General features: G+C 43.7%; 1 protein-coding gene across 1 annotated transcript in view; it reads right to left on the reverse strand.

The window, feature by feature from the left end:
- sspo (SCO-spondin) overlaps positions 1–24,570 on the reverse strand; it is a 95,846-nt gene that overhangs the window by 63,336 nt on the left and 7,940 nt on the right. Inside the window, exons 10-50 of the mRNA XM_030079977.1 lie at positions 24,016–24,172; positions 22,889–23,141; positions 21,130–21,271; positions 20,795–20,942; positions 20,331–20,503; positions 19,949–20,167; positions 19,562–19,727; positions 18,068–18,341; positions 15,724–15,934; positions 15,204–15,298; positions 14,745–15,001; positions 14,481–14,615; positions 13,391–13,593; positions 13,029–13,156; positions 12,589–12,698; positions 12,207–12,356; positions 11,793–11,886; positions 11,259–11,468; positions 10,732–10,937; positions 10,302–10,416; positions 9,925–10,046; positions 9,245–9,421; positions 8,777–9,013; positions 8,478–8,600; positions 8,031–8,128; positions 7,527–7,758; positions 7,006–7,158; positions 6,629–6,766; positions 6,018–6,200; positions 5,551–5,701; positions 5,027–5,186; positions 4,618–4,672; positions 3,766–3,855; positions 3,460–3,587; positions 2,313–2,433; positions 1,802–1,929; positions 1,484–1,625; positions 1,162–1,332; positions 726–906; positions 455–530; positions 304–325 (exon numbers count right to left, since the gene is read on the reverse strand). Coding sequence (XP_029935837.1) covers positions 304–325; positions 455–530; positions 726–906; positions 1,162–1,332; positions 1,484–1,625; positions 1,802–1,929; positions 2,313–2,433; positions 3,460–3,587; positions 3,766–3,855; positions 4,618–4,672; positions 5,027–5,186; positions 5,551–5,701; positions 6,018–6,200; positions 6,629–6,766; positions 7,006–7,158; positions 7,527–7,758; positions 8,031–8,128; positions 8,478–8,600; positions 8,777–9,013; positions 9,245–9,421; positions 9,925–10,046; positions 10,302–10,416; positions 10,732–10,937; positions 11,259–11,468; positions 11,793–11,886; positions 12,207–12,356; positions 12,589–12,698; positions 13,029–13,156; positions 13,391–13,593; positions 14,481–14,615; positions 14,745–15,001; positions 15,204–15,298; positions 15,724–15,934; positions 18,068–18,341; positions 19,562–19,727; positions 19,949–20,167; positions 20,331–20,503; positions 20,795–20,942; positions 21,130–21,271; positions 22,889–23,141; positions 24,016–24,172 — 6,334 coding nt within the window. The remainder of the gene's footprint in view (positions 1–303; positions 326–454; positions 531–725; positions 907–1,161; positions 1,333–1,483; positions 1,626–1,801; positions 1,930–2,312; positions 2,434–3,459; positions 3,588–3,765; positions 3,856–4,617; positions 4,673–5,026; positions 5,187–5,550; positions 5,702–6,017; positions 6,201–6,628; positions 6,767–7,005; positions 7,159–7,526; positions 7,759–8,030; positions 8,129–8,477; positions 8,601–8,776; positions 9,014–9,244; positions 9,422–9,924; positions 10,047–10,301; positions 10,417–10,731; positions 10,938–11,258; positions 11,469–11,792; positions 11,887–12,206; positions 12,357–12,588; positions 12,699–13,028; positions 13,157–13,390; positions 13,594–14,480; positions 14,616–14,744; positions 15,002–15,203; positions 15,299–15,723; positions 15,935–18,067; positions 18,342–19,561; positions 19,728–19,948; positions 20,168–20,330; positions 20,504–20,794; positions 20,943–21,129; positions 21,272–22,888; positions 23,142–24,015; positions 24,173–24,570) is intronic.

Raw genomic sequence — 24,570 nt, forward strand, 5'->3', positions numbered from 1 at the left:
GTTTAAAATCATTCAACCGGCCTGTCACCAAAATGAAATCCCCCCAAAATTAAGTCAAAACTTGTTTTTAATATGCAACACTGAGAAGAAAACAAAACTAATGTGCACAGCCATTCTTCCTCAGGTGCATTGAAATGGAAAAACTATCATGGAGTGAACAAGTTCCCACACGCTCATCTTGCAGCGTACACAATTTGAAAACATTACTACCCTTTTGGTCTGACCTCTAAAAAGTAAACCAACTATGTGAATTGCAAGAGCAGTGCATGTGATTCTGTTTTTTCTTTCTACAGTCACACTCACCACGATATCCTGGACCACCATCCTGGAAATAAATACAGGACAAAACAGAAAATAAGGAAGTCCATTACAAACATGGCAGCATGTGTAAGCACCATTGACACAGAAATTCAGAAGTCAGATGCACTGATGATTCACTGAGGTGTTCCCTCACCGTCGGCTTTACTGCAGGGTGAGTGACAGCAGCCATGGATGGAGTCCTGAGAGGGGCAGGGGTGGGTGTGTATGGTCTGAAATTTGGTATACAACAATGAGGAGGAATAGGGTTAACTGTAAAATTAGAACATGATGAGAATTAGACCATTAGAATAACAACTCAAAAGAATGATACTAATGATACAGAAAGAAAAAAGGTTACAGGGGTGTGTAGGAGTTGGTAATATAACTGCTCATAATCATAATCATAACACTAATGCCCCTTGCACCTGTCTGACTGAGTGGTGGCATTGTCGTGAGGGTGGCAGCCAGTTTCGTCCTCTCCTCTGGGACAGTGGGGGATCCCATCACAGCGCAGCACTGCATCAATGCAGCCCCCTGGTGGAGGGCAGGAGAACTGACCAGCAGGGCAGCTGCGTGGGCTGGTGGCTGTCGGAGAAGGCTGTGTACCTGGATATGGAGGATGTCATACTAATTAGCATGATTTTTTATATTCAGCTTACAAGAAGGTCACAGATGTAGGCAGTATTTGTAAATAATATAACTTCAAGCAGATAAGGACTTTGGAGTACACAGTGGTAAAACAGTTCATGTCATCTAGGTTTTTTGTTTTATTTTCTTCTTCATCTTTTTTTGCCTGACAGGGTGGATAAACTTGATTTCAAAATAAAACAAAGGAAAGTTGTGTTCAGTGGACCAGCTCACCACAGTACATCTCGTCAGATCCGTCCCCACAGTCATTGACCCCGTCACAGATGACTCCCAGTGGACCTGATGGCACACAGCGGCCATTTTTACACTGGAACTCCTTCTCTCTGCAGCCTCCTGGAGGGGAGACTGGAGAGGGAGGAGAGGCGGTGGACAGCCAGTGATAACCTGGAGGACAGGAGAGGAGACAAGAGGAGGCAAGAGGATAAAATGGAGAGATGGATGAGACATGAGACAAGACCAGGCAGGAAGTATATCTGATATTCATGCACAAATAAACTTAAGATGCATAAAGCTGAGAAGTAGACTATGTGCTCACCCTCTGCACAGCCCATGATCTCAAGGCGGAGGTAGATACCATTCTGGAAGTCGTGTGGCAGCAAGCGGACAAAGCGAGCTGACACCATCCTGTCCAGCCTGCTCTCAGCCACCCCGCGATCATCATCGTTACCACGAAAAACCTGGGAGGGTAAGGGTAAAAGATCTAAATTCAACCTTTTGAAAAAGAAGTGCAGATATACACTTACCTTTTTGTATCTTTGCATGACTGGCAATGGGGAAAAGGCCTTAAAGGTATGTATTCCTGCAGTGTGACAGTGCATCTTTGGTACTTTGGGACTTGGATCTGACATCTTACCTTGGCTCTGGGCCAAGCATCAGTGATGAGTTCCTGGTAAGTGTGCCACTGTCTGCTGTCCTGACTGAACTGGAGGTAAAAGCTGGACACATAGGTGTCAAAGACACCACCACCCTGGATCAGCACACCTAGAGGGGATGGAGAGAGCAAGAGAAAGTTGGGCAAAGGGGGAAATACAGAAAGAGGAGAGGGAGAGAATAAAACACAGATACAAGAAAGGAGAGAGAGAATGAAAAAGACAGAACCGCAGGGAAGGGGACACACATTTACATCTAATCTGAAACTGGAGACCTTATTCCACCTCAGTTCATTTAATAATTCTGACTAATTTCTAACAGATAATTTTGACAAATATAGCCACTTTGTGACTTATGTTTTATGTTATAAATGTTTTATCTGTGTCATGTATTTCATTTACACCACTGACATATAGTAAGATAATGAGCTACACTAACTTCATTATTTGAATTGTACTTATTCTAATGGTACATGGGCATGCATGGATGTTTACCAGTGATGTTGTATGGCTTCAGCAGGTCAATCTGTATGTAGGGGCTCGGCTTGGTACTGCTCTGTCCATCAGGGCTCCGCTGTGGCAGGTCCTTATACTCCTCTGGCTCTGGACTCCAGCCCTGCAGACATGAGACTTTATGATTAGTCATATTATTTTATGACTGGTCATATTGTATGAGTGATTATTGCTCTCACAGCACTAAATTAATATCACTGAAGGTTTGAGATGAGGAAAATGAAGGAGTAAAGTTCTCAAATCTACCATCAAGGAAGCCTTGACCCGAGCAAACTGGCTTCATTTCTTTCAAAAACATGGGGAAAAAGGCAATGAGAAACTTAGTGAAAAATTGCAAGAAAGTAGTAAAAGAATAAAAAAAAAGAAAATTATTTGAAAATATTTTTTCTTGTAATATAACTTTAAATATATATTTAAATAATTATGAAAATAGTTTTCTGGAAAACTTCCCAGTTTTATATATATATATATATATATATATATATATATATATATATATTTTTTTTTTTTTTTTTTTGTAATTCACATTTGGGTCATTTTGTTGTTTTGTTTTGTTTTGTTTTGTCTTGTTTTGTTTTGTTCTAATTAACAGGACATTTTGCTGTTGCTTAATTTCAGGTTAATTGTTTGTTGTTTTGTTGTTGTTGTTGTGTTTCCTTTTTTTGGCTAATTTTCAGGTCATTTTCTTGTAAATTTTTACTCATTTCTTGCATATTTGGGGTTTTGAGTTGATTTCTTGCTAAGGTGCTCATTGTCTTTTTTCCATGTTTTTGAAAGAAATCAAATGAGTCTGCTCAGGTTTAAAAGGGTTTAGCAAAAACCTAAAATTATAAAAGTGAAGCTGTTCAGTTGCCGAAAGCCTAAAAGCCGTAATACTAAGAAGCTTGCAGGTGTGAATGTGTGCAACTGTACTGTAGGTTAAAAAAGCATATTTACTTGTATATCTATTTTAGGGTCAGACACATAACAAAACAACACTCTTTGAGCTCATAGGGATTCACTGAGTTGCAGGCCAGGGTGAATGTCTGACAAAAGGGTCTGGTTGAGTGACAGTCGCTTCAAGCATGAGGCCAAACTACTATCAAAACACATCAGCTTGTCAAAAAGTTGTCTTATCTGGGTTCAGTACCTGGAGGTCGCTGTGGGAGTCCCAGCCATGGAGGCGAGCAGCTCCAGGTGGGTGACCAGGCTGTTGGGACGAAGCAGTGAAACTGGAGGCTGGGAGAATCTGGACACCCAGAGGAGACCAGCACTCGTCTGGAGAGAGGGAGGTGGAGAGGATGAGTTAGGCGTTGTTAGATTATGTCAAATTAGATGAGAAGCAACATGTTTAACCTGAGATACAGCTGTGGTTCCAGCAAACATATCCATGCAGACATACACAAACATCAGCCATCGACATCATAACAGACTGATCATCAAAAGGAAAACACACCACCAGGAGGAAGTGGGTAGGTGGGCACCGGGGTTATGGGGCCCTCTGATGGCTTGGGCGTCACAGTGGCAGGAACAGTGGCATTACCTCCTGCAGGGGGTTTATAACAGAAGCGTTAGTGTAAGAAAATACTTTGATTTGTCTAAATCATTGATGTCTTGTGATGTCTGAAAATGAGGAGCAAGGCCTCTCATTTTGAGCGCTGCAGTTTTGATGAACTCGAATTTAATGCCTAATCTGCCTGATCTCGGTTTGCCTTTAGTTATCATATCAATCGTATTTTCACCCAATTTTCTGAAAAGCAAAACTTCTTCATTCATTTGTACACATAAATCCACAATTGTGCACATCACAGAAGATAAGGAATCAATGAAAACAGCAGTGAAAAGAAGCAGCGCATGTGTCTAATATTTTAACTTATAAAATGGTAATTTAGCTGACATTTTTGTCGAAAGTGGCTTGCAATGACTGGCAAGCAGGCACAGTCTAGTTTAATTACACCTCCTCAGAACACAAGGACACATTGGCTGTGGCAGGGATCACACCTGCGACCTTTCAGTTAACCACTAGGTCCTGTCATTCCGTTTTAGCTGCCACTTTAGACAAACAGCAACGGAGAAATGACACATGTGGCAGGTTAACATTACTGCCTAAACCTCTTTTACACCCATAAGTACAAGGATACAAAAGGACATACAATAACTATTTAAAGTCATGAGATTAACGTCATCATCGACAAAACCATTGTTAAGTAACCATAGAGTGCAATTAGTCATGCATATAAAGAAAACCCTTTTTTCACTCCAAACAGAAGACAGTTAATTAGTTTAGATAATAAAACAACAGCTCTGCCTTTACCTTGGCAGTAACAACACCTGTCTCCCTCTCCAGGCACCAGACTCTGGCCCTGCAGAAACAAAGGGACATTCACAGTAGACTCTTTCAGGCATGCGAGCTGCTAAGGGACACAGCTATGTACAAGAAAAGCAAAGGAAGTAGAGTGGTAGATCTTAAAGAGGACAATGTGCATTGGGATTTTTACGAGAGATAGGACTGAAGCACAGATACAAAGAGAAAAATGTGCAAAAACACTTTGCTGCACAAAAATCCACACCATCCCACTCACATGCCACTCACTCATGAAAAATCAGGCACATGCTCATGCAATATCTCAAAGTATAACTGCACACAAGCACTCACAGAAAATGCACAGAGCACAATGCACTGGTAAACACACACACACACACACACACACACTGACCAGAGGGCATCCAGTGACGGCATACGGGCAGTAGGGGGAGCACTGCACTGTGAGGTTGGGCAGACAGTGGCATAATTGGCACTGGCCCGTCTTCCATCTCTCTCCCACTGCATGGGACTGGCCCTGGTACTCACACTCCTCGCAGGGGTCCGTCTGGCAGCTGCACAAACACAGATATGCACTAATACATGCAGGAATAGACAATATCCATAGATGCAAGTCATACAGCGCCACAGATTAACAAACATTGCTGACTTTGTAAAATGAACTGCGGAGAATCGCAAACAGGGCGAGAACCAATTTATTTGCCAGGAATTATCAATGTAGAACACTGAGATAACACTGGTGCAGGAATGTATGGGAAACTCACAAAGTGATATTAACACTGGTATGCATGAGGCATGGCTGAAGTTCTAGAGTATACAGACTTGTGCATGCATAAGTGAGATGTTGCAAGAAGATGTCATGAGACACTTATAATAACAACCTAATAATAGTATTGCAACATAGAGATGGTTAGTTACCGGCGGGCTTTCCGGTAGATTCCTCGGCACGTCCTCCCGTCTCCGTGCTTGGTGGGGTTGTTAGGGCTGCGGAACGACCACTGGACACTCTGGACACCGCAGGGGCCCAAACACTCTCCCCACTCAGACCAGGACGACCAGCCACAGTGCACTACAGTGAGACACACGGAGCTATAGCATTTCAAAGAGCCTGCGGAGTACTTAGCTGAAGCATGGGGTTGATGCTGTGAATAAGCATTGATGAGCATACACAATAACAGAACCACCGATAACGAGCTGCACATCCAATTCTACGAGCTTAAAAATCACTCTTTAACGTTTCTCCCTCACATTCATGTGCATTTCGTCTTTATGGTTGTGGTGTACTTTGGTGATGAAGCCAATAAAGCAGTTGCTCCTAACATGATTTTATATTTAGTGTGTATGACTGAGGCCTTGAACACTCCAACAGATGACAGTGAACTGACCCGAGCATTCTGGGTTGGGCTGGCATCGCTGAGGCCTTCCTCTTTCACACACACAGATCTCACAGTCCACCTTCACCTGCTGGCCTGGCCAGTAGCGGACACCAGCCACCTCACACATGCACTCCTCTGGCAGCACACACTGCTGCGTGTGGCTCATCACCCGGCCCTCTGGACACCAGCAACCTGAAGTCACAGACAGTCGTGAGCGAACGTTTGTGAGGGAAATATTGACTTTCAAAATATTGACTTTCAAAATGGAAAGAGGCATCGACTTGTTTAAGAGAACTAAAAACGGAATTTACATTGGCAAATTATAAGGAGCAGACTTTCTTGTCTCTAGGCAACTTCTGAATCGTTTGAAACTTTGCATCTGCTGTGGCTGCATACATCTCAATCAGTATCACAATACTTGCAGAGAAAAAGAGAGAGAGAGAGACAGAGAGAAAAAGGAAGCTCAACAGAGATCAGTAAAATGAATCAAGATAAATCACGCTGTGACATAAAAGCATTCGAAACTACATGTTCCACACTATACAGGAATGTTTACATACAATTTGCTCCATGTTGTTTTTCCACGTAAAAGTTCACTTTGTTTAAGTGGCCTGCCTGACCTGAGAAACAGGGAGCCGCGGGATCACAGGTCGTGCCACTGCTGATGTGGGCACAGGATACCGGGCAGGGAGCACAGCTGTGTCTCACCAGGCCACTGGGACAGCTCATGTTGGCACAACCATCCTGAGGACAAGGCTCTGAAGGGCCACACACACGAAAATTCATTATTTTCACTTCCATAATCCTGTACAAATAGTTCATTTTCCTTTTCCTTTTCCACAGCTCATAGGAGACAACAGATGCTGATTTAACTTCATCATAGTCACACAACCAGTGGTATACAGATTTAAAAAAAAAAAAAAAAAAGAAACAGTCCTTACTATTTAACTTTTAACTTTTTTTTTTACTTTTCTAAATTTTTACAGACAGCCCTTACTGATTTCCATGGCCAGGTTGGGTTGTCCTGGCAGCTGAGAACAGTCTCTGCCTCCGTAGCGAGGCGGGATGCAGCCTCTGTGTCTGACCTCCACACCACCACAACCACTGGAGCAGTTGGACCAGCTGACCCACGGCATCCACTGGCCATCCACTGGAGGAAAAGCACAAAGTCATGAGATTTCAGTAATATAAACAATGATTCTTAAGAATTTCACACTGCCGTAAATAAGAAAGAGCGTTTGAACTAACAGCCACTTCCCCAAGGAGAAGCGATTGAGCCAGTTTGCTATGATAAGAGTCAAAAAAATGAATTAATGATGAAATTTGAGGCAATGCAGAATGAAATCCACATTACCACCTTTTATTTCTTTCCTGCTCTTGCAGGAAAGCAGAGAAGTGGAAAGTCATCACAACAGACAAAAGCAGGATGGTCCACAACATGAACACGCAGAATTTTAAATAATCTGATCAATATTTTTCATACCAGCGGGGAAACCCATATCACTATTCATCCCTTACCCGGGCAGGTGGTATTGAAGCACTGCTGCCTCTGGACATCCTGACCCCGACAGTGGCGCAGTGGGTCCCCTGGAGGGCAGTGCCTCTGCCGGCTCATGGAGCCTGTCCCACAGGAGGTGCTGCAGGGGCTCCAGGAACCCCAGGGGCCCCAGCTCCTACAGCCCTCTTCATCTGTGGCACCCCCAAGTGGTGCTAGGGATGAGTCAGGGCAGTCTGCCACACCATTACACACCTTTGAGAGTAAAGGAGTAGGGAGAAGTCAAAGATACAGAGCAAATGAAAGACAGATTTTGGAGCAACAATATTTTTCCAGACATTTTGGCCAAATTCTCAAACATTTCAAGTTCTAGAAATGATCAAATTATCATCACATAATGTTATGTGAAGAAGGGAAAACCCAGTTTCCTTTCTCATGTACCCATTCATCTCCTATTGGCAACAATATATGTTGCTAATCATGGTTATCATCTCTGCCTTGTTTATTACATGTGCCTAGTTGCCTACCATGTTAAAGGGGATGCAGGATTCATCCATGCAGGTGAATTCAGGACAGGTGACTGTGGTGTTCTTATTGCCTGGGGGCACTGGTGAGACTGTCTTATCTGGAAATGGAGCAACACAAAGACAGAACATTGTAATAACAATATAATTAAACGAATCTGTAATTTTAAAACATCCATACAAATTGATGAATACAGCAGACTGGGTAAGACACTCCCCTTTCCTTACTTCCTTTATTCCGTCCCCCTTCCTGGCTTCACTCCTTCCGTCCTCACTCTTTAACTCCATCTATTGGTCTCTTCACTGGGTCCATCCCTTGCTTCTTTGCTTGTTTACCTCCCTAATTCCTTTCTCCTATTCCTCGGCCCTTTGTGCATTCCCTTGTTCCCTTCCCTCATCCCTTCCATCCCTCCCCTCCTCTCATAGTCTGCTTGTCTAGTGAGAACTCACCACACACCAGCTCATCGTCGCCCCGTGGACAGTCTGGGACGCCGTTACACACTTGTGACATGTTCACACAGGTGCGGTTGTCACATGGGAAGCTGCCTGGGCAGGGAGGTATCCGAGTGGAACCTACCAGACAGAGGAAATTATTGCTAGCATCCATCAGCATGTCTTCAAACAAAGCTACTTGGAGAATAACATAAATCCATAATCCACTACACATAATCTACTCCTTTTTTTGCAATGGAAAATGGCCGGTGAAAACATAACTGCCTAATATGGGTGTCTAAGTGAAAGCAGCTTACCACAGTTGTCTAAGCTCTCATCGGAGGCGTCCCTGCAGTGTGGGGTGCCATCGCAAAGCTGCTGATAGTCCACACACTGATCCCCGCTGAGGCAGGGCACCTGGCCGGGGCCGCAGGGAGCTGCAGGACACTGCTGCTCATCGCTGCCGTCCATACAGTCTGTCTCCCCATCACAACGCCAGGCCTGGGGCACACACTGCCCTCCGCTGGCACAGCCAAACTCATACGGCCTACAGGCTGGAGAGAGGGAAGAGAAATCTTTAGACTTAGACTGGTTGAACTGGCTATATGGTTGGCATTACTGCTATGAATTCCTCTCAAATCAAAAAAGTGAAACGTTATGTCATGGAAGAGGTGGAGATTTGCTCAGGTGGTGGAGTTTCGGTGGAAAACAGAACAACGGAAAAAAAATCCCCTTTTATTCGACAGCTGAGTTCTATGTAATCTCCAACACATGACTGTCATTACCCGAGATGGGCACAGTCGGGGTTTGGGGTGTGGGCGATGTTGTCACGGTAACATTTGTGAGGCAAATGGTCCTGTTCTCGTCCTCTCCACCCGGACAGTCTGTTGCTCCATCACACAGCTTCGTCATGGTCACACATGTACCGTCAGTACAGGCAAACTGGCCAGGAGCACAGGTCACTGACACACACACACACACACACACACACACACACACACACACACACACACACACACACACACACACACACACACAGAGAAGCATTTGTGACTGACTAATACACAGAGAGAGCAATACAGGCTACTGGGAACATCTTCCTGTTGAGTTGCATTCACATTCACAGAATCAGATCCATCTTTATCATGTCTAGTCTTCTTTATACACAGCATATTGTTTACATAAATTGATTTTGGTAGAAGAAGATAATAATACAGATTTAATTGTAATATCTCTCAGGACTCGCCAGAATTCAGCTATTCACTACATCATTCAAAGTAAAACTAAAGGCTGCAGTTGGGCAACATGTTCCACAGCCATCTCTTCCAAGCATTGCCCAAAAACGCCTGATGGATTATAGTTTCCAAATCAAAAACTGTCATTGTCATGGTCATTCAATGTCACTTTCTCTTACATTGGTAACATTTGAATTATGAATCAGTCCTTGATGTATTATTAATTGTACCTTTACTCGGACAGACAGCTTCATCTGTTCCAGAGGGACAGTCTCTGTGTCCGTCACACACTCTGTCTGCAGGGACACACTTGTCCCCAGGGCACTGAAACTCCCCTGGAGGACACACACACCTAGAGAACGTTGAAAAGAGGATTAGACAGGCATTCCATCATATGACGAGGGAATCCATCCTTCACTGGATGGGTACAGGGAGGACATTTTGTCTCATGAAGAGAATTCAAATAGTAGTTGCAAACAATCCTAAGCAGACAGTATGTTTTAACTCGGCTGCAGTCGAATTTTTCTGGAGTCTACTAAGTCAAGCAGGTTAAAACAAAGTCAACTGGACTGTTTTCTCTTCAGAACAGCGCTCAAGCCAAACACACCCCCTCTCATCACTTAGGTCCCCGCAGTCATCATGTCCATCACACCGGTGGAGGTACAGAATGCAGCGTCCTCCAGCACATAGGAACTCCCCCTCATCACACACCACGCCACAGTCTGGAGAAACAGAAACACAGAAAAGTCATCTGACCAATACTTGTCATTTATCAAGAAAACAAGGCTTGGAAAAACAACTGGAAAAATGACAACATCCCTGTATCTGAATACCCTGGACATTAGTTTATTGATGATGTAGCTTGCCTGGAGGCATTTTCTATTCTGTTTTACTCAAGAGTCTAGTAGTATAGTACCTTGCTTATTTCCAGTTTGTTTAAGTTTTTTTGATAAAGTGTGTTTGTTTGATGGTTTGTTGAAGAGTATCTCTCTCAGTAGAGTTAGCTGAAAGAGAACATTGCTCAGCTGGTGGACTACCTTGCTCATCAGACCCGTCAGCGAAGCCACAGTCCAGCCGTCCATCACAAACACGGCTGGCCGGCAGGCACTTTCCATTGGCGCACTGAAACTCCCCTCGCGGGCACAGGGGCACAGGAGTGGCAGGCCCACAGAACTCCTCATCTGATTGGTCAGCACAGTCCGGGTGGCCATCACAGCGCAGGGCCAGATCCAAGCAGGGTCCACTGCAGGGTTGTAGTTAATTCACTTTAATCAATTTAGGAATTTTGTTCAAGCAGTGAGGAGTGACTTTTTCACATGCACTTCTACTTCTGCTTCTGCTTAAATGCTAAGAAGTATTTGCAAGCAGCACTGACATCAAAATCCAGATGCAGGTCAGCCAATCAGGGATGAGACATAATTATAATATTATTACAATAGTATGACTGTGTGTAATCAATAAAGCAAAGTAAAACACTTTCATTTTCATTTAATTATGAATCCACTTCTTAGCTCAACTCTGCAGCCCCCTTGTATTCAGAATTTGAAAGTGTAGGTGTCCTCACCTCTGCCTGCTGGAACAGCGGAACTGGTCTGGAGAGCAGGTGGACGGGCAGATCTCATCAGATCCGTCACCACAGTCATCCTCATTGTCACACACCCACTGGGACGGGATGCAGCGCCCCCCCGCACAGCGAAACTCTGACTCCTGACAGGTGGGGAGCGGACGAGGGCAAGCCAGACCCTCACACCGCCACACACCGTCTTCACAGGAACTGAGCACACACACACAGAGTGAGGAAAAATCCCACTGACCAGCATTCACTGACCCCCATTTTAATGATAGTCAAATTTTAAAACTAAATACAAGAACCAGTGATTCATAAGTGCATATTTTGTAATTAGGCCAGGATTTCTTCTAAAAAGATGGAAGTGCAAGATCACACATAGACTATACTCATTCACACACCATGGATTTCTAACCCCTATTTTTTATTCTCACCTATAAATCAACCCCTTAACGCCTTGACATGTTTTTTTTTTGTTGTTTTTTTTAAACAATAAGGGCTACAATTTCAGTAAAATGTATAAAGACTGACCAGTTCTGGCAGTACTGAGTGATGCTGGTCCCAGGTGGAAACATGGAGCCCTCCCACTCACATGGACACTGAGAGGGAGCCACACAGCTATCACCTGTAGGAGGAGGGAGAGTTACAGAACATATCCACCTACACCACTGAAGGTACTGTGGCATGATTGTCAAGCCAAAATAGTTCAATGCAAAGATATTTATCAATACATAGGATGTGATGTTACAATCCTGTGTGCCATAATCCAGGGTAAACCATCCTAGGCTTACTTTAGGGCAAGAGTCATTAATGTTATCTGCTTTCACTGATGTTTTGTTAACACCTCAAGACACATGCATTCTGCAGTGTATTCCAGCGTCTCAAAATTACAGAGGTACGCATGTTAAATCATGAAAATGTTCCACCCAAGGTTAAGTGTCACACCATGTCGGACGGTGCCAGCAGGGCAGAAGCAGCCCTCCACACAGGAGAGAGCGCCACACTGAGAGTCGGGACTCTGTCCTGCACTAGGACAGGTGGGAGAGCAGGCCGGACCACAGGCCTCATACACCAGACCGTTTTCACACTGCAGGGCTACAAGAAGCATGGCAAAGGGAAAAAGGCAGAGAGAGATTGAGAGAGAGAGAGAGAGAGAGAGAGAGAGAGAGAGAGAGAGAGAGAGAGAGAGAGAGACATTACAGGGAGGCAAAGAAAGTGTTCAAAGCTAACAAGTTACACTGAATAAATAAAGTTTATAGCAATGATCGGCTCAACATGTGTGTGTGCATGTGTATGTGTGTGTTTGTACGGTATCTGTCTGACATACGACAGAGCTCCTGAGACCTCCAGCGGATGTATACCCCTCGACGATTACACTCCTCAGTGTAAGCAGCAATGGCCGTACAGAGACATTCACAGTCCCCGCCTGAGTCACAGCTGCAACACACCCAAACACCCAGATGTACATCATACACCGCAAATCTACACACAGACAAAGGTCATGACATCCACATATATGTCCTGAACTCAGAATCTTTGTTGCAAATCATCTTCCTGTCTATTCACTGTTTCCTGTCTCTCTCAACTACACCATCAGATAAAGCAGAAATACCATAAATAATATCTAAGGAAACTCTATCAACCCTATCAGGCTGAGAGGGGACGTCCCATCATAGATATCTACATCATCTACATCAGTGGACAGTCTTACTTTTCATAAGCAATATTTGTCCTTTGTGGTCTTGCAAGCAAAGTGCAGTCACTTACCCGCAGGCGTCAAAGACACACCAGTCATAGTACTGCTGGAAGGGCACCTCGGAGTGGCAGGGGGAGAAGAGTTCCTGGGTGAGGACTGCACATCTTTTCCTTGCCCATGTCACTCTGTGGGGGTTTAGCTGAGCAAGGCAAAAAGAAGTTAGTATGTGTATGTATGTATATGTATGTATAAAGAATATAATTTGTTTACCAATTAAATAACAAGTAAAAAGACAAGAAAAAAAAAAAGCTTGCACCACATATCATCTGCTCATATATTATTGTTAACTTGAAATCAAAAACCAGAATTGGAAAAGTATGAGTGTGTGTATGAGTGGCTGTGTGTATGTGTGTGTGTGTGTGTGCTCACTCACAGTGCAGGGGTCTCGGAGGTCCTGGTCTGCCACGTCGGGGCAGGACGGACTGATTTTCCAGGAGTTTCCAAACAGCTCCGCTGTAGACTCCACGATGCCCTGCCGTGTGGTGAAGTCATTCTCTGCATCCCCATCAAAGTTACCACACAGCCCCCCCATCCGACCCCGCAGGTGGGCTGCCAGACGCACATACACACGCATACCTAGAAGCAATAAGTGAAATGGCAACCATATCACAACTGCTTTGTTTAATAACCAGAAAAAGTAACAATTACATGGACACAGGATCTGATGGATACAGTATGTCCCTTGTGTTGTTAACACTGTGTTGCTAATCTGAAGTGCCTTGCTGTCATGTGAAAACCTTGCATCTCCATGATGTCAGAAATGTGATGACAACTGGCTGACAATCAATTTTCACATTATTCTATGAGTTTTAAATGAGTTTAATAGAGCTTTCTCACAGCAGGCATTTTGACACAAACTAGCAGAGACAAATGTTACAAATTAGGTTAACGAAGGCTCTGTTTTTACTAATGACTTTAATGTAGGCTCTGTTGTCATTTAGGTCTATGGGACAGAACTAATAATTAATTTAATTAGTAACACCTATGCTTACCCTGCTATTTTATTTCAAAATGGCTGCTGTGTAAAAGAGCCTTCAGTCAAAGAGGCTGGAAAATTTACTCACAAGTCACAGCTGAAAATAAATCCTTTCAACTGAAGTGAAAATATGAAAATAAGAAAAGTTGAAACTGCAAGGTTTTCACACGACAGCATATTACAATGAGCAAATATGATAGCTCACAGTGGGGGAAAAAGTTACCAAAGAATGGGTCTCAATTGATTCAATTCCCTGAAATGTGCTCCTAATAGGTCCCTAAGTTAAGTATTGAGCAAAGATTTTTGCTTGACACTAATTTCACGTATCTCCCATTCATTTATAATGAAGGGTCCAATGGGCCCATATTTCCTGAGCTAACCAAAGTCTGTCTGAGGGTTTTCAGAGACACTGAAAACATCAGGGACACAACCTCTCCAAAGAATGCGTGGATATGCCCTAGAGTTGTTGTGTGTGAGTGGATCATACCTCCATCCCAGAGCAGAGTGACCCCCAGTCGGGAGGAGAGGGAGACAAACAAGCCGACTCTTTCCAGAGTCAGGCCACTGCCACTGTAGGACTTGGGCAGAGTAACTGGCATCCCGTTCACTGTCACAGCTTTACCTAAAAGATAGAGAGGGAACAGTTTTGTTCAGGCATTTTTAGTGAAAGGGTGTAAATGTTTTAGTACAGTTTACTGAGGTGGGAACTGAGCACCTATTCCTCTCATCCAGCCTCTGCATCCCCCCCTACCTCTCAGCAGGTGTATGACTGTATTCCCCAGGCTGAGGGTGACCGACTTGGTGCAGGTGACCCCGGTGCTGCCGCAGGGCACGTTCTCCGCTGTGACGCTGAACAAGCCGCCGACCTCCCTCGCCAGCACATACTGGCAGTCGCCCAGGAAGGAGTAGCAGCGCCCATCAAATGTCACATAGTGCGGGTCACCCGTTGCCACACACACGCCGGCACAGGCAGACTGGCCGCAGTGCCACCGACGGTCCTTACACACACTATATGGCATACGGGGTTAAGGGAACATTGACATAGAGGGGGACAGAGGGAAGTGAAGAGAAGAAGGTAAGGGGGGCACAAAAGGAAAATAATGACAACAAAAGAGGAAAAAAGATTGTTTATTACTTTCATTTTTAGGCCATTCAATTTTAAAAGAAAAAAAGACAACAGGTATCTGGATAATGCAACATCATTCATCACCATGTGTTGCAGTCTTTAGTGATGGTGTCATTGCTGTAGTAGAGTCGGCCATTATGGTGACACGGGCATTCCTCTGGTGCGACACAGCGATCACCCTGGCAGAACCACAGGAAGACACAAATTGAGAACACAAGTCTCACCTGGAGGAAAATATTCTGCCCTGCTGTGGTCATAACATTAGATCTCATTCATATATGTGTTAACCATCCAGAGACACTGAAATGACGGGCTACTGAATTAACACACTGTAGGTGCACTACTTTTATGCCATTAATTTCCAGCATTTGACATTCCTTTTTATCATCATTTTGCTGAAAAAACTTCTTACGTAGTTTAAAAAGGGGATTACCTGATAAGAAAGTCAAATAATCACTGAGTGACAATGGGCTACAAGCATCATCTCAAAAGTGATTCTATGCAATCTTAAATGATATGCAGTTTATAATTTGTGAAGGTGTAGGTGTGAGAGAGAGTGAAGGTGAAGGTGTATTTAAACAAATTAAGTTGACGTTTCACCCACCAGTAGCACAGTGCCCTGTGGACAGACACAGCCAGACAGGGGCTCTCGGCAGCCGGGCTGGGCAGCGGTGGGCCCCTGCTGCTGGTTAGGGGGGTCCAGGCTGGAGCAGGTGAGGAGGCAGGAGCGTGGGGAGTAGACCAAGGAGCCAGGACACAGGTTCACCTCCTCACAGCGCTCCTCTGTGCAGTTTAACAGCCCCCGCTCACAAACACTTAAGAAAAGAGGAGGAACAAAATTATAACCATTATCAATTAAAATATTATCATTCTTGTTTTTTCATTTTCTGCAAGTTCATTTACATTCTAGTTAGTGAATCAGAGGAGAATGCATGGTGTGAACAAACCTACCAAAGGTCTTACTATGGGAGCACATCAATTTTAAAATGAGTTTGGAGGTCGTCTTTGGAGGAGAGATGGTGAAAAGAAACTTTTGCTTGGGATCAGTAAAGTACTAGAATACCCTAAAAAGAAGCTGTAACTCTTCATGAGGCAGCAACATAATATGCAAAGAGGTTGGGCAAAAACACTTTACTGGAATCAAAGACAAAACCTTGCACGCTGTGCCATCAAGGTGAATAGATGTGCGTCACATTTCATATCAGTGTAATATCTAATCCAAATTTCATATTTCCACACAGTAATTAATTAGATCAGTGGTCAATGATCAGTGAGGTACAGAGAGATCTCATAACTTTGAGCCAATGAAGAGTGATGGCACACAGAGCACGTACACACACACACACACACACACACACACACACACACACACACAGACACACACACACACATTAATCAACTACTGCTACTACCACAGTATGACTCAAAGCAGTAATCGACCGACCCGCCTGGAAAGTAATGACTGCTGCTGTAATGCGGTGAAGAGACGCAATGAAATCAACCTATCCTGTAGCACGAGGGAGCAGGAACATAGAGTGATTTCATCAGAGCTCTTTCACCACCAGGGACTCACTGACTGGGGTCATCCAGAATTTGGAGGCTTGATCATGCAAATGAGCATACATGGAAAGATTTTGGAAAACTAGTGCTACAACTGAAGTTCGCATAGAAAAACAGTATAGAAAATGCCCCACCAATACTAAATCAGCAATGCAATCAGCAAACATAAAGTAAAAGATGTCAACTGACACGACACAGGTATTGTGACTGGCATATCTCTTGAAAGAAAAAGAACAGATTTCTTCTTTAATCACAGCATTTGGAAAGCCCTGCTCTCTGTAACCAGGCACAAGCTGTGTTTATGAACCAAACCGACTGATAGTGTATGGCAGACAGGTTGTGATGAACAGGATATAATATGGAGACAGCACTCTTTCTAATTTTGATTTTGGTGTTTTTTGTAAAGATGCATCACCACATTGACCTTGAGTTGAAATAAGAAAACAGAAGTTATTCTTTTTTGGGAGATTATATCTACAACAAAATTGTAGAAGAAGACTTTTTTCCAAAATGGGAACTAAACTGAACAGATTCATTCCCCTCCTGGGACTACAGCTCATTCAAACACACCAAAGCTATACTCATATGTAGGAGAGCACCAGTTTAAGAAACTGCACCAACATTATATTGAAGTTACATCAAAGGCGTGTTCCTCCGACAAAGGAGAAAACTTGCTGACTCAGTCTGATTCGTTATCGTTGCCTCCACATGATAAAGCAGCCATAAAGGAGAAAGAGTTGTTTTATGACATCGTATAAAAATGTCATCACGTTACCAGGTCATGAGTGCTTGTGGTAATCTCTACAATCTCTTTGTCTTCCTGCCTACAGATATTGCATATCTGCTGCCCCAAGTGCCAAAGTACCACCCCTCTACAAATATGTTACATTGTCCATTTGTGAAATATTTCAAGGAGTGCAATAGTTTCATGAAGAGTTAAATGAAGTACTGAACAACACTTCAGAGACTATGTGAAGATGAGCTAGCCTAACCATTAAGAAGTTTTATTTATGCTTGTGTTCATGGCTTCCTCATAGAGACAGGTACTACACAGAGATCGAAGGTCTTCTAAATAAATGAATAAAGTCTGAATTGCATGGTGATAAAGATATGTTAAAACTAAACAACAATGAAATTAATTGCCTAAAACCACATCAAGAGACAGTCCCATTATTGGACTGGGAGAGCTTGACTCCCTTTACCACAAACACATCCATCAACAGACATCTGTGCCTCAGCATGACAATGAACACCTGCCTACTCACTCTGGATAAATGTGTCAACTTAAACTTTCAAAAAATGAAGAGTGTGTTGAAGAACAAAGCTTAACAGTCTTGGCAGGGTGTGCCTACTCTAAACAAAGACATAGAGAAATCCCAGGCACATACCAGGTGTTGCAGTTGTTTTGAATGATAGCAGCAGGCTGATACATCTTGTCTCCTTGCACACATGGGCACATATTGATGGGCACACACTGGCCTTGGTGGTCCTGCACTAGTCCTGGAGGGCACTGGCAACCTGGGACACAATTCCTAATGCTCCCTTCACCACCAACACCATCATCATCATCGTTGCAGCTCCAGCCCTGTCGCAGGTCTGCACACGAGCCTCCACATGCCCGGCCACACTCCTGGTACACCTGACCCCCTGAACATTGGACCGCTGGGGAGAAAGAGGAGGCAAAGAGGAGGACAGGGTTTAAAAATGGCAAAGCAGTAACCTACTTTTCTTAAAAGTCACAAAAAAAAATCTGTACACAGAAACAGATGGCTGCATCAACTCTCAGCCACAACAGCTCTCAGAAATGACCGGGTTCACACTCAAATGTGTGCAGCTTGCTACAACCAGTCTTCTCCAACTTTTAGGCCTCTTTACCTTGTAAGACTACTGTCCCTTTAGATGAAAGACTATAATTCTTATTTTATAACCAGGTAGTCTTGCGTCACTGCATCTGAGAGTGACTACTTTAATCTTCAGGCATCTCAAAGCACTGAAAAACTGCAAAAGGTTGGATTCTTACTTAATTGTGCATTTGCTACTGTACAGTTTGACTTTAATACAGCTTTATTTTGACCTTGGACTGAAATATGAGGATATACTGCTTGGAGCTGAGTATTTATGAACTGGACGACATCCACTGTGTCATCAAAGTTTTTATGGCAATTTTTTTTCACAAAATATGTTTCAGGGATTAATATAAAGTTGTATTTCAAAGCCAAAAGCCACAGTATATTTCAGTCCAAGATCAAAATAAAGCTGTATTAAATCCAAATGGTCCATAAATGTACTACAGAAGGAAATGCACAATTAAGAAATTCATATCCTTGAATTAGTAATTTGTGCCCTTGAGTCACTAATTTGAAGTCAAAAGTTACTAATTTGAGGGCACTAATTATTAAAATATACTCCTTAGGGTCTAGGAGTGCTCTATAGTTATGAAGGGCAATCTCAAAACAAACAAACAAAAAAATCCCCACAGGGATCATCAAATCTGGTCTAGTCTAGTCTACTCTGGCCCAATCAAATCTAATCCATTGCAGTCTAATCTAACTGAACTCTAATTCAATTCAGTTCAATTCGATCCAATTCAGTCTAGTCTCTAGTCTAGTCTAATCTAATCGAATTTATTGTGGACAATAAACAAGGCAGCCATAAATATGTCATCCCCCACAAAACGGCCCATTCACAGCCTCCCCAGATTTTAACTGGCCCAATTAAAATCTGTCTAAAGGTGCCTGAAATCAAAGAAAAAAAATGAACAGACGAACAGAGGGTGATTGATGTGTAGTCCACCCTGAAAACTGCTGCACCTTGATCAACTCCAGGAAGAGTGGCTGCCATCTATCCTAACAACCCACTGAGCCAACAGCCTCCTCACTTACGGCAGAAGGTGTGGTTGTGCCAGGGGACGGTGACGCCCTCCTGGGCACAGTGTCGGGCGTAGGCGGTGAGGACGGTGCAGTGGCAGGTTTTCTGCGGGGCACAGCCACAAACCTCGGACAGACAGAGACGCAGGTAGGGCTCCCTCTCCACCACATCATGACATGCCTAAAAAAAATATATATATATGAAGGAGAGAGGAGAAGGAGACTATGAGTGTTTGTGTGTGTGTGTGAGAAAGAGAAAGGGAGACTTTGATGATGATTAATAATGCTTAATGGGCTCCGATGGTGTCTAAACACAGCAAATAAGCAAATAAACTGATGAATGAATGGACTGTGCAATTGATCATACATGAACACACACTTTTTCCATCACCCATCACACACCTGGAAGACTGGGCTGTGTATGATGGAGCACACGCTGTCTGCGTAGTGTCTGCGTTGGGTGTACGTGGTGCAGGGGTCAGGCGGGGCTCCTCGGGGCAGGACACAGCGCTCTGTAGTGAACTTGGCTGCGAAGGATGACACGCTGTTCTCCACGTCTCCCTCTGGTGTGGTGAAGTCATCATGCTGGGTCCAGGTCAGTGTGCCACACAGACCACGCACCTTGAACGCACAAGCACACAAATATGATGCCGCCAACTGCATAGACCGCTTGGTTTGGTTCAGTTGAGCACTCAAAATGGCATTGTAGCCAAACTTGGTTCAGTATAGCTGCAGACTCAAAACGGTGCCAGTCTAAGGATCATATACAAGGCGGGAGGGTCACCTTGCTCGTGAAGCCAGGTTGCAAGGTGATGAGGGCCAAGGGTCCATCTAGGTGCCACAGCAGCTGGGCCCCAAACGCCTGGATAAGGAGGAAGGAAGACGAGGCCTTACGCACAACCAGATCCCCTGTCACCACGGGCAACACCTCCCTCTGGCCGTTCAGTGTCACAATGCCTGGGAGTAGTAGTATCAGTGGTATCAAATTTAGGCAACCAAAAGTTAGTGAAAAGCATCAAAATGTAGGATTCATACAATGGAATGGACATTTTTCTATCAGTTATGTTTGCAATCAAAGCAAGCTGTGTTTGGTGAAGTTATTGGCTTAAGAGTATGTACAGTAATTGTGATTTGTCCTTGACCTCAGTCACTTTCAGACTATAAAATGGTAACAGGCAAACAGGGAGTGAATGCAGCTGGCTGTGGGAGGCTGGCTGTACCTGTGCAGTCATACTGAAGATGACTTACCAGTGTCAGTGATGGTGACTGTGGTGCGGAGCGCTGTGACTGACATCTCCCTTAGACAGTCCAGTCCTCCTCCTCCTCCTCCTCCTCCTCCCACTGTCATACACTCACCAGAGCGCACTCTAACCACAAGCTTCCTGTCAACAAAGTCCTGAGCACATGCACAACGTGTATCACAGGGGCACATTCAGTATCACACACAAGTAAAAATGCACGGATACAAAAACACATCTTGCAGTGCATAAAATGATTTCTCAGCATAGCCTACTTCACATGTATGGCAATAAAATCTGTATGTGTGTGTGTGTGTGTGTGTGTTGCATGTCTATGCACCTCACCTCTACAGCAGTGAAGGAACAGTCTCCTCCCTGTAGTGAATACCTCTTCTTGTCAAAGGTGGTGATCTGTAGCGCTCCCATTAGGCTGCACTGGGCAGCACACCTCTCCCTTGTACACTGCCACTGACCTGCTCTACACACACTAGGCAGGTGGGGGGTTAAAAAACAGAAGAAGGATGATGAGAGACCAAGGAGGAAATGGAATAGAGGGATGGACAGAAGAACAGAGAGGGAAGGAGACAGAGGCCTGTAGCAGAAACTACGGATATCATAGTTTGCGTACTGTTTCGGTACATTGTATGATTCCACACACACTCTACCAACTGGGAAAATCTTTCTGCAGTCTTCCTGTTACTGTAACAAAATTGCCTCAAGGCTGCAGACATGCATCACGTAACATTTATTCACACGATGGGCAGAAGTGAGCACTCACACTGTATTATGAATACTTTTGTCAAGGGCAGAGCGTCGGCTTCACTCCACAGACTGTCTTGACACTCTGTAAGCTGACTGACCTTCTTGCAAGAATAAAACTTACACAAAGACCTTGGTCTCAACCTTTATTTAATAAATCAATAATTTCCACAGCAAGGCCCAATCCCAGTGTCCCCCCGAAGGCCTAAGCCCTGAACCCTCACAGACTTACCTGATGTCACCTGGTGAGTGTCTGAGTGTGAGAGGCTGCAAGGGCTCCCAATGGTAGAAACAGGAATGGGACAGCACATTATGACATATCACGTTAAACTGATGGGGAAATGATTGATGAATAAACTAGGTGTGTAATATATGTAGGATATGCTTGCCTTTCTCTGATATCATGTATTTTTTATGTAAAAACCTTAAATTCTTGTTAATGTAGTGTTTCTTTGTTAATTTAGGCAGACATGAAAACTTCCATGCTTGTTTAGCACTCTTCTATCTTCCTATCTTCTTTTTCTGCAGGAATGCAGAAAGTGTGCAAGTGTAAGGGCTCAAAATGTGAGTCTGTGGACATTGGGATTGGGCCAGAGAGAGAGAAAGGAGAGCCAGGTAGGAAGGGCAGGATTGCAGAAACATTAGCAGCACACAATACTTTATGCGTACTTACATGTGTGCACAATACACACAACACTAACCTCATACAAACACACAGCAGTATGGAATTATAGTCATACAAACGTTTCTTGATGGCAGAGTTGATCGAGAGGCAGAATTAATCTCATTTCTTGTGTCAAACCTTATAAGGCAGTGATGATGACAAAAATCTGTCAAAGTAACATTAAACTGGACTGAAAACCCAGGGAAAGCCTAGGTTTGCTACTTGGCCTAACTGACCTTTAAAATTCAATTTAGTAGCCTATAGCAATCTGTGTAGGCAAGCTAGTTCACCGTCAAAAATGATGAATGCCATGGTCATGAAAGCAAGAAAAAAGCCATTTATTTTTTTTTTAAATTTATGCTTTGATTTGTATTCGAGTTGTTTCTTTGGCATTTAAGTTACCGCAGATAACCTGCACACCAAAACTGTGATTTGTTTTTTTGCTCCACCCACTGAGATATAACTAAGCCATTAAAATGATTTCTGCGTCTAGAGCAGCTCTTTCTCGGAAAAATGTTTCTATTACTAAAACTTCAGCCATGCTCATGTATTCAGTCTCCCACACACACAAAAATGATTTCTGCCTCCAGAGCAGCTCTTTCTCAGAAAAAAATGTTTGCATGATTAAAACTTCAGCCATGCTCATGTATTCAGTCTCCCACACACACACTGCCCACTCACCATGTGTTGCACCTCTGCTGGATTGTGTCACCTGACTGGTAGGTGCGTCTGCGATGGAAACAAGGACAATCATCCCTTTTTAGACAGAGTCCCTGGTGATGGTAGAGGCCGGGCGGACACTCACATCCCCCAACACACTCCTCCCTGCACTGACCCAAGGCTGCCGCAGGCCCAGGGGGGTGAGGAGACGTGCAGCTGGGGGGACATGAGGACACACAGTCCGAAAATACCTGACCTCTGGGACAGACACGACCTGGGAAGGGTTGAGAAAGGGAAAAGGTGGTGTAAAGAAGTTAGAGGAAGAAGGAAGGAGAGGGTTATGCTGCATTCCCATTGTGGTAGTGTGCAGTGGGCTCAACACCAAATGTTTGTCGCTTCCACTAAGAGATTAATGGTAAACTGCTTCAGTGCTGGTATAAACCACAGCCTTACAAAGATGGAGATAAAAGTTCAATTTTGCCAACTTTCTTTAACTGGATGTTGAGGACAAATAAGATGTGGCAAATTCTAGCAAAATGAAGAAATAAAGAGGTAAACAAGCAAGAGCTTTCTTCTTCTCTTGGTTTGATGGGCTGTTCCTCATTAGCTTCCAATTCATTTACTGAAAATTATATTTAATAATTACTTCACAACATGACACATTTTGCAAAGAAACAAGAAACTGAAAATGAGCAGTCACACAGCATTAATTAATGGACTGATTTATATTGTGTCTGTATTTATATATTGCTGTATCATATTGACACCAGGAAGGCAGTATATAATACATTTTAACATACTGTTTTTTGCAACAGCTCATATGAGATGTTTGTTTTTAAGTGCCACGATATGAACACAGCATGAGGAAGAAAGTAAAGAGGAAAAGTGGAGCAGATCTTTGCATAAGTGCATATTATTATTTTACATCAAGTGTTGCAGGGGCGAGAGCAAGCCATTACTACTTCATAACTTACAGCTTGATAGAACTTTTTGTTGAAGCAGCACGACTAAGTAAAGGATGTAAAGAGAAGCTTTTTTTAAAAAAAAGATAAAGACATGTAACAAAGGTCATGAGCCTGATTCACAATGACATCACAGCCCATCACCCTACTGAGTCACCAGGATGCCGAAAGGTGACATTTCTTTACCACAGAGGGTGGCCGTCCTCCAGATGATTATGACGTGTTGCTGGGCACACTCTCGGGCGTAGCTGGCCAAGGTGTCACACACTGCCCCCTCCCTCTCTCTGGGACCCAAGCTACAGTACAGGTACAGACAGGTGTCTATGTAGGCTGCCGGGTCCACCTGCACAACAGAACATCAACAAACCTGAGTCAAACATCATCAAGTGTGTTATTATGAATGCAGCCATGCTGGGCCTGCTGATGGCGTCAACAAAATTGCAAATTTTCATCCTCTCACCAATGTCAACGTTGCTACAAAATTTCATGACAATGCACAGAAAACTTAACAAGTTGGCCTATTAGTGATGCTCGAGAGATCGCCATAGGTCATAGGATCGCCACAAATAAGTAGGTTTCACCTTCTGCGCAACAAGCATGTTTTTGCCAAATTTCATGGCAACTGATGAAATTGATTTTGAGATATGCCTCTCTAGAACTAACTGCTGACGGACTGACCAACACGGTGATGTATAGGTGTCGTATTTGGTGTAAAGTTCTTGGAGTAGTTGGAAGGGGTTT

The sequence above is a fragment of the Myripristis murdjan genome, chromosome 20 (assembly GCF_902150065.1).
Source record: "Myripristis murdjan chromosome 20, fMyrMur1.1, whole genome shotgun sequence".
Classification (NCBI taxonomy): Eukaryota; Metazoa; Chordata; class Actinopteri; order Holocentriformes; family Holocentridae; genus Myripristis; species Myripristis murdjan.